Raw genomic sequence first — 9,723 nt, forward strand, 5'->3', positions numbered from 1 at the left:
GTGATAAATATATAATTATTTATGTATTTTTTTATTAATTTAAATTTTTGAAATAGATAATAATAATAATAATTTAATTCACATAGAGACGGGCTACTTCAATTCAAGCTACTTCCATTCTATACTACAAAAATCAAATATTTGCCTCCAAACACAGTATATGAGAGTAATTAAATCTGATTTGGTTAATTAAATCACAAAACGTACGTCACAATATTAAAGAATAATTTCACACATATTGATATCTGATATACATGCACCACCGAAACCGAAGGACAGAGTCCTGCCAAGTATATATATATTATAGTGCCATATTTAATTAATGTACTTCTATCATATCATATAATAATAACTATATATCATTTAATTAACTTTACATTTCGTTAACATAAACATCAACCAATAATGGAAGCTTGTAATTGCAATTTGCAATAAACACCGCTACCACCAATCATATGTAATTATCTGTTGCTAATACACTTCACAAATGTCAGTCCTAATTAACCTTATTATACTTTGATACTTGATAATGATATCAATTAATTAAAATATATATAGATAATCTGGTAGTGACGAAATGCATGCAATGCAAATCACTTTCATACAGTTACTGAAATGATAAGAACAGATACTATTACTTTTATATTATTAAACAATGACACATATATTCTCTCTCTCTGTGTTATTTATTTGAATAAGGCAAATATATTCTATGCATGTTTGATGTGGACCAAGATGCTCATGTAGTCATGTGGAAGCATTGGAAAATCATTACTTATACTATCTCCTTTTTTCCCTTTTCTTTTTATTGAGATGCAAAGCCAAGACTACATATACCCCTTTGCTAAAGCTGATTTTGACCATACATACATATAGTACTCTATTATATTGTTATATATAAATTAATTATTTCCTTATTTATTAACTTTTTTTCAAGAATTTCATTATATATGATAGTAAAATAAGCCCATTTTTACAACAAATAGTAATAATAAGGTTTAATTATTTTATTAGTTTTTATAATTTTATTAAATTTATAATTAAATTTTTATATATTTTTTAATTAAATTTTTATATTATTTTTAATTTTATAATTAGGTCTTTTAATTTTATGTCAGAAATATTAATACTAACAGAATATTTTTTTAAAAAATATGTAGTTAAAGATTTAATTAATTTTTTAATTATAAATATATTTAATTTACAAAAAATATTCAGTTAGTTTTAAGTCTTAGGAACAAAGCTTTTTTTTTTTCAAAAAAAAAATTGACATCCATCCCTAGTGTGGGTCCACTTGAAGTCTTTAAACTTTTAAATATGGGGTGGTGAGTGGGAGTATAAAGGCAAACGGGGTGTTATATATTGGATGGAATCATAATGTAATTACATGAATAAGATTATAAGACAAATTAAAGGGCTTTCTCATCAGGGACATTTGCCCCCACCATTTTTATTATAACCCTTCCTCTTTAATTTCCCTCTTTTTTCTAGATTCCCCATAAACACATGGCATAAGAATATTAGTGGTTAATTCAATCAATAATAATTTTTACTCATCTCTTACATTTCCGTAACTAATGTGGCAAGCAATCCATTATTAGTAATCCAGTTAAAACTTGAGAGGAATTCCACACCATATTCTAAAAGTTGCAGTATCCATTATTATCCACCCAAAAAGAAAAACTAAAATTTAACACATTATTATTTGCTACGTGGAATAATACTATGTTATTTTTAAATTATTATTAAATAAAGTGTAAATTGATTAATTAGTTGAATTGGATTACAACCCATCCCACTCGTGCATTCATCCATTTATTACCAATCACATCATCATATGTACGTTAAGTTCTTCCATCAAATCTTAGGTTTCTATTTTTATTTTTTTCCTCTCGCACTAGGGTTGGCCTCCGATCCCTCATGATCAATCTTGAGTTGACGGTGATTGAAATTGCGGCATAAGTTGATGCAATGAAACGCACCATGATATATATCATCAATATACGTATTCCAATAATGATAAGTGTATGTATATACGTGGTGGAATACATGTTTCAATAAGGGATAAAGCTATGCTCCATCGGATTCAGGTCCCATGAAGAGGGAAAGGCTGAATCTTCAACTTTTCAACTTTATCCAACCCAGGCCATTTTGCCTTTGAAATCATTAATTTAACTACTAACACAAAAAACGTTGGTATATCTCCCTAGCACATCATTTTATTCATTTCGGATATATATACCCCTCATCATTCAATAAGTTCTTCAAAATAATTTTAAATAATAAATTTAAAAATTAATTATTTTTACTTATAAAATAATATAAGACTGGCAATTGGATAAAATTATTTAATATTATTAAAATATTATAAATATATAAATTCATATATCGTTATTTTTATGTAAAATTAATAATTAAAAATTAATTATTTATTTCACATGATGCACGTAAGTTTTTAAATTATTTAATAATTTTTAATTAATTACGTACTCTTTCATTAAAGTGTGCATGCATAACTTATATAATATACGAAGAGTTTTAAGTGTATCAAAAATATCGGTGTTCTAATTATTTTAACTATTGATTTAAAGTATAAAAAATATATATAATATATTTATTAAAATTAACGGTTAAAACAATTAAAACATCAGTATTTTCAGTACATTTAGAATTTTTTTATAATATAATTTAAATGTAATTGTCTTAAGAAATTAAAGATTGAGTCGAAATTAAAGGTAGGGAAGTAGCATGATGATGAGTGGGGCTAATTAAGTAGGGGAGTTATATTCGAATTTCCATTTCCATCATAAATCACAAATCAATCGGTACGACTCATGATGAAGTTCAACTCAGACCCCACCAAAGTTCTCTCTTTATATTATCATCATAAGCTGCACCACAAAACCTTCAGTACGGACATATACATACATAGAAGGTTCACAACCTAAAAGGAGAGAGAGAGATTTCAAAAGAACTTTTGATTTCTCACTTTATGCTATACTTTATTAGCAGAATTTTTAGGTTCTTTTGAGAGAATTATTAAATATTATTGTGGAAGTTCTTTTAAGTACCTCTTATAAAATATAAGAGCATATCAGTATTTTTATATCTTATTTATAATTTATAATTTATAAATACGGGCAAATTTTAGTGAAAAAATATTTATTTTTATTAAAAATTTAAAAATAAATTAATAAGTGCATATAGATTAATATATTTGTTTTTATTATTATATTATTTTTATTCTCGAAGATACTATTTCAATTAATTTTTTATTATTTTAAATTAATATATTTTTTATGTATGGGTCTAGTTTTTTTGAGTACTTATATATATGATTTTAGTTTCAAAATATAAATATATCAATATTTAACTAAATTTATTTTAGTATATTTTTATTTTTATATCTAAAATTTTCTGAGTCTGTACTACTGTTTATGAGTAAAGAGTGATATTGTTATTATTTTGTGAATTTGATATTGGTGTTATTTTTTATTAATTTTAAAAAAATTCACTCCTATTATTATTATTGTTGTTATTGTTGTTGTTGTTATAATGATAGCAAAAAAATTTGTATATGTGATTTAATAAAAGATGCAACAAGAAGGATGAAGAAGAGAAGAAAAAAATAATAGTAAAAATATAAAAGATAAAGAGAAAAAAAAAAGAAAAAACTTCCAACTTATTGGTTTGTGGAAATAATAATCTTATTTCGCATTTTTATTATTTTTGTTTATAAAATATTTTTTGTTGGTTTAGTCAAATACTCTAATCTCCAAGAAAATTTATTAATTACCAAATCTGTCACTAATTTTTATTTTGTTAAGCAAGTTAGCTCATATTGTATTTGCTAAACATTTAGACAAATCAATCTTATTGTTAATTAACAAAGACATGATGAAAGACTTTAAGAATTTTTTAAAATTTTTATATTATTCTACGTAAACGACTAATTTAATATTTGAATTGATTTGTTTATGTCACCAAAAAAGAATTGATTTGTTTATGAAATAAAATTTTTAGCATTGATTTGATAATTAAAATTTATTAAAAACTAAAATATTTTTAAAAAATTTAAAAACTAATTTGACAATTTCTCTCAATTTTAAAATTATGTATTTTTCCTAAATAATAATGTACAAAAAATATTAACAAATATAAGTCCTCTAATTAAATAACAGTGGATTGAAATATATTTTTGTAGAGCAATATAATGATAAAGGAGATAATAACACAAAGTTATCATATTTAATTTAATATTTATAATTTTATATATGTAACATTTATCATTGTATATATCATATCTAAAATTATCTATTTATTTCAATAATAATTAAGAAATGAAAAATAAATACATTAAAAAAGACAAAAAAAATTATAACTAATTTTTTATAGTTCTGTTTGGATTAATATTAAACTTATAGTCCAATTAGTAAAGTATATTATAAATAAGAATATACTATTTTTTTATTAGCTCTAATTCTAAAAATTTCTATTTGAAAAAGTTTAGGAGGCCAACAATTTTATTAAATTCTGGCCAGCATATAATTAATAAAAAAAATGAATAATTTCATATCATTAGATAAAATCTCACATCATTAAAAATATCATTAATAATTAATTAATGACTACAAATCACAAAAATTACTCGTCTCTTAACATTCCTCTTTCTATTTTATTCTTTCTAATCTTTTATCTAACTCTCTGTCTCTTGATACAATATCGTATCAAGTTCCTAAAATATGAGTTCCAACATTATATTTTTGTTGTATATTTTAATCATAGTTACATAGCACATCGTATGCAGCCGCCCTTGAGAGATGCCAATAAGCAATGTGCCTCTCAACGGTACGGCCGCCCAAGGAAGCATATTAATTAATTTAATTAAGTTTAGGATTCAAATTTTATTGGAAATTACTTATAACAGATAACGCATTAGCCTTCAACTTTTTCCTATTATTGTTTTACAGTTCATGCTCACCACACCAACTATAATATATAAACACCCAATTGATCTTCCAATACTTCAATTAAACTTACTTTTTAATTTCTTTACCAACTTATTATTTGTTCCTTCATACTTTAACTTTCTGCGCTTGGATATCTTAAACAAACAAGTTTTTCTTAGATTAAAAAAGAAAAAAATTCATGCTACTAGTTAGAATGAGATAGGATTCAAATAAGAATAATTAAGAGTTATACTTTTCTTTTCTTTAAAGCACGAAGACTAAAACAGAGTAGACGAAAACATTCGAGTCATTCACTTCAATTCTTTTATTTGTTATCTTAATTACGTAGTTCTATCTTAGGAAAAATTAAATATATTGTCTTATCAGCATCAAATTTAACAAGCATTTCTGGCCTCGAGTGTAGGGATCGTATATTCCATTCTCCATTACCATAATATTAAATTAATTTATGCCGAACACACTTAAGTGTTCCTTATTCTCTTAGCTTGTAATAAATCCAAAAAAAAAAGAAATATTAACATACAACCCTTCAAGAAGTTGAACAACGATATATATGAAATATGATCGTATATGTATATATGTAGTATAATAAGTAAAGCTTTTACTACCAACGACATCACCTCAAAAGAAAGAAAATATAGAGAAAAAAAATGAAAAACTCAAGAACATTTAACTTCAAGTAAAATTGGTAATTAAAAGTCGTTAAATAGTAATTTAATTAAATATGTTAAATTATTTAACGATTTTTAATTATATATTAACTTTAAGTAAAATTGATAACTGAGAGAACCGTTAAATAAAAATTTAGTTAAATAATTTAAATTATTTAACGACTTTCAACTATCAACTTCACGTGGAGTTGACTGCACCTGAATCTTTACCGAAGTTAAACTGTTTCCACAAAAAAAATTACAAAGTAACCCCCAAAGAAAATTTGAAAAAATGAAAGAGAAAAAATAAGACAAAATAAAAAAAAACAAAAGTGGTGTGGCACACGGCATCATATCAATGGAAATTTAACCTTTCTAAATCTAATGCGTGGCGGCTGCGGCCACGGCAGCCATTGCCACCGGCGGCGAAGAAGAAGAAACATTAATTCCGGAAGGAACAAGAAGATGTTTATTGTTATCCTCGTAGAGGAAGTTGTGAAGAATCCTAAGGCTCTTGGCAAGAACATGCTCCTCCCAGGAATTTTGAGATTGGTGATGATCAGAGGAATTACGGTTCAAGAAAACCTGCGTGGCGTCGAGGCGATGCATGGTCCTCTTCCAGGTGTTGTGGAGTCGCTGAATCTTGTGGATTTGGCGATTGGCGAGGGTGCAGTTGTTGACCTTGATTCTTGCAATGGCTATGTCTAAGAGCATCTTCTTTGTCTCTTCATCTGCTCCTAAGGCCTCTGCTCTTAGAAACTCGTTGAACTCTGGCACCCCTATCGCTCTTCTTATTCCCCTCTCGTAATCTGCCAATGGCTCGAAGAATTTCCGCACTTCCTCCACTTGTCCCGCTTCGATCATGCGATCCACGCGTGATCGAAGCGACGCATGCAGTATGGGGATTGAAACATCCACCCATAGGAAGCAACACTCGTACCTTAATCTGAACAAACAAATATAATATTTCTAGCTATTAATAAAATGAGCGTAATAGAAAATAAGAAATGTTAAAGTCTATATATTTTGTATTTTTGTATATAAATATATTAATTTAATTTTGATGTACTGTAAATATAAAATGTTTCATACAATGGTAAAAACTCAGGTGCAGTCGATTTCACGTAAAGTTGATATTTAAAAATCGTTAGATAATTTGACTAAATTTTTATCTAACAGCTGTCAGATATCAACTTCATGCAAAATTGATGCGCACCTAATTTTTCACCTTATACATTATATAAAAAATATTGAATGATAATTATGTAAGAAAATGAAAATGAAGTAACTAACCTAAAGGTGGAGTGGTGGTTGATGAGAGCATCAAGATAGGAATTGGAGCCACCGGCGATGATGGGGAGGGCATCTCGAGCAACGATGGAATCGACGGCGGAGGTGGCTTGGCGGCAAAAATCATGGGCGGTGAAGTTGGCATTGGGGTGAATTGTGCCAAGTAGATGATGTGGGACCCCACGAGCCTCTTGAGGAGTAACCTTATTAGTGGTGATGTCAAGGCCCTTGTAGACTTGCATTTTGTCGGAGTTAACAATCTCAGCCGGTGGGAAGTGGTTGGCAAGGTCTATGGCCAACTTGGTCTTTCCGGTTCCGGTGGCCCCCAATATCACCACCACCTTATCCTTATTATTATTGTTCCGATTATATAACATGTTTGTAAATCCCTTTTGGAAACTTACTAGAGGCTCTTGTACTTGTTTGCAAGCTGAGGAGCCAGATACCGAGATAATCATCTTCTTAATTCTTAATTAACTTCGTGTAATCTAAAACCTGCCCAACAGTTGACCAAACATTATTTTATATTTAGTTGTGTGTGTCACTATATATGTAAGTAGTATACCACTATAATAATTAATAAGCCTCCATATTAATTAATTTATCAACTAGATAATTAAATAAAAGATTATGGGAAAGCTTGTTCACTCTACTAGCTAGTGATGATGTGCCACTTAATTCATTGAAAACTTGGTAGGAGAATCTAGCGAGGAGGAAGGGAGAAAGAATAAAGAAGAAAAAGGAGCTTAATATATAAGCTATATATATATATATGGAGGAATTCGCAAGAAGCTAGGAATAAAATTAAGAAAATCAAATATTTTTGTTTTTAACCATTATAAACCGCATATAAAATTGTAAAAATTCAAGTGAAGTCGACTTCACGTGAAGTTGATATTTAAGAGTCGTTAGATGAAAATTTAATCAAATCAGTCAAATCATCTAACTACTCTCAAGTATCAACTTCACGTGAAGTCGACTGCACTTGAGTTTCCACGATGGACCACAAAATATGCGTATGTGTGTATGTACTTACCTTTAGTGCCAAAATTAAAGACGTGGCGAGTAGTATATATACGGAATGTATGTATAGTAGGCTGAGATTGATTATATTGATACTTGAGAAGAGTTGATGAACTTTTTTTGAGGAATTAGAAGCACTTTGAGGTGTGTGAAGAAGTTTAGAAGAAGAAGAAGAAAAAAAAGAAGAAGAGAGACTAAAGATATATGCAAGTGTGGATTTTCTGAGGGTACCAAAGGATCGGAAGCACTCACCGCTATTTATACACTAAGACTATGATAGCATGGCCCACTTTATATTATACACCATGTCTTTGATGAAAAATTTAACTTACAAAGTTAAAACAATAAAAAAGGCAAATGATCTTTTTTATTTCAAAAGTTTAAAATATAAACCCTTAATTAAAATATTATTAGATATTTATTATTATTAAAAAAAGAATAGATTGATGCACTTAGTATTTATAATGAGGCTCATACTTATCGTGTGCAGTTACAGGAATCGATCTAACGAGCGTGGTGTGTTTTGCAACATCACTTTCCACCAGCCTAAGTGTTTATTGTATTATCGTACTCACATAATTAATATATATATAATAATAAAGCTCTTGCTAACCACTAAAATTTGGAAGTTACTTAATTCGGCTATAACAGGATATTTTTAACCCATGGTACACTTGATTCTCAAATAGAGAAATTTATGATCTATCAAACAAAGTCATGCACATTAAAAAAAAATTCACACAACTAATCTTTATGCCATTCATTTTATATTTTATAATTTTGTAAAAAAGAGTAAAAGTAATAAAACAAAATAAGAATTTATTATTTTCATGAAAGTGTATTTTTCAGTTTTAGTAAAGACTAGACTTTCTCTAATAAAGATGTCACAAACACATTCTATTTAATTACTAACTGGATCCCATACATTAGAACATATATTCTTGCACGCTTTTTATATTCTTTTGAGTCATGAATCTACTTGGCTATCATGTGAACAAAATTAGTCCTTGATTTTAAATTTTATCATTATTTTTTTGTGTTTTAACAGAATTTTGAGATGACAATATATTCTCGTTGACAATTGAGAGACTTTTCTTCTCCTTTCTTTCACCAACAATAGAATTCTACTCATCATCTTGATGAGGTTGTTATGCCAATTTTAGATCCCGAGGAAGAGGAATGTTAGTGGTATTAATAACACATATTCAGAATTTAGAATTTAGAATTTAGAATTTTAAAGTTTAAAATTAAAAATTAAAAATTTAGATTTTTAAGATTTAAAATTTAATATTTAAAATTTAGAGTTTAAAATTCAAAAAATATTGTTTTATTTTTTTCAGAAGTGCATTAACCTTTGTTGATTGCATAGGACAAATATATATTTATAGTTCACCAAGGCATAGGTACTTAATGATTTGAGACATTAATGCATGCTAACTTAGGGGAAATGGATATTGTTTGATATAAATAGTTCCATTTTAATTTGAACATATCTTTAATCAATGTATAAATATAGAAACATGGCATATACTAAATTTAACTCCATTTAAATACAGGAATGCTAAAACGTAAGTACAAAGAAAGCATTACAAGAGAAGAATAAAAATCAGATTGTAACTTTGTGTATGTTGGTAATGTTGCTTTGTGAGGGGTGTTTGGATGCATCATCACTACTCCATGGTGTATGATATGAGAATAAAATCCTAAAAATATCTCTCTCATTACTAGTTTATTACATTTATAATTATATAATTTTTATTTTAAATAAAAAATTTAAATTCTTATATTAT

At 27.5% G+C, this 9,723-nt stretch overlaps 1 protein-coding gene across 1 annotated transcript; it reads right to left on the bottom strand.

Annotated features, from left to right (window-relative positions):
- Window positions 1-5,762: 5,762 nt before the first annotated feature.
- On the bottom strand, window positions 5,763-8,147 carry LOC107482664 (adenylate isopentenyltransferase 5, chloroplastic). Its single transcript, XM_016103186.3, has 3 exons — window positions 7,947-8,147; window positions 6,914-7,405; window positions 5,763-6,566 (listed from the first exon to the last, which is right to left on the bottom strand). Exons 2-3 carry the CDS (start codon window positions 7,366-7,368, stop codon window positions 6,002-6,004), a joined length of 1,020 nt encoding a protein of 339 aa, XP_015958672.1. The 5' UTR covers window positions 7,369-7,405; window positions 7,947-8,147; the 3' UTR covers window positions 5,763-6,001.
- Between the last annotated feature and the right edge of the window lie 1,576 nt (window positions 8,148-9,723).

The sequence above is a fragment of the Arachis duranensis genome, chromosome 4 (genome assembly GCF_000817695.3).
Source record: "Arachis duranensis cultivar V14167 chromosome 4, aradu.V14167.gnm2.J7QH, whole genome shotgun sequence".
In the NCBI taxonomy this organism is placed as follows: domain Eukaryota; kingdom Viridiplantae; phylum Streptophyta; class Magnoliopsida; order Fabales; family Fabaceae; genus Arachis; species Arachis duranensis.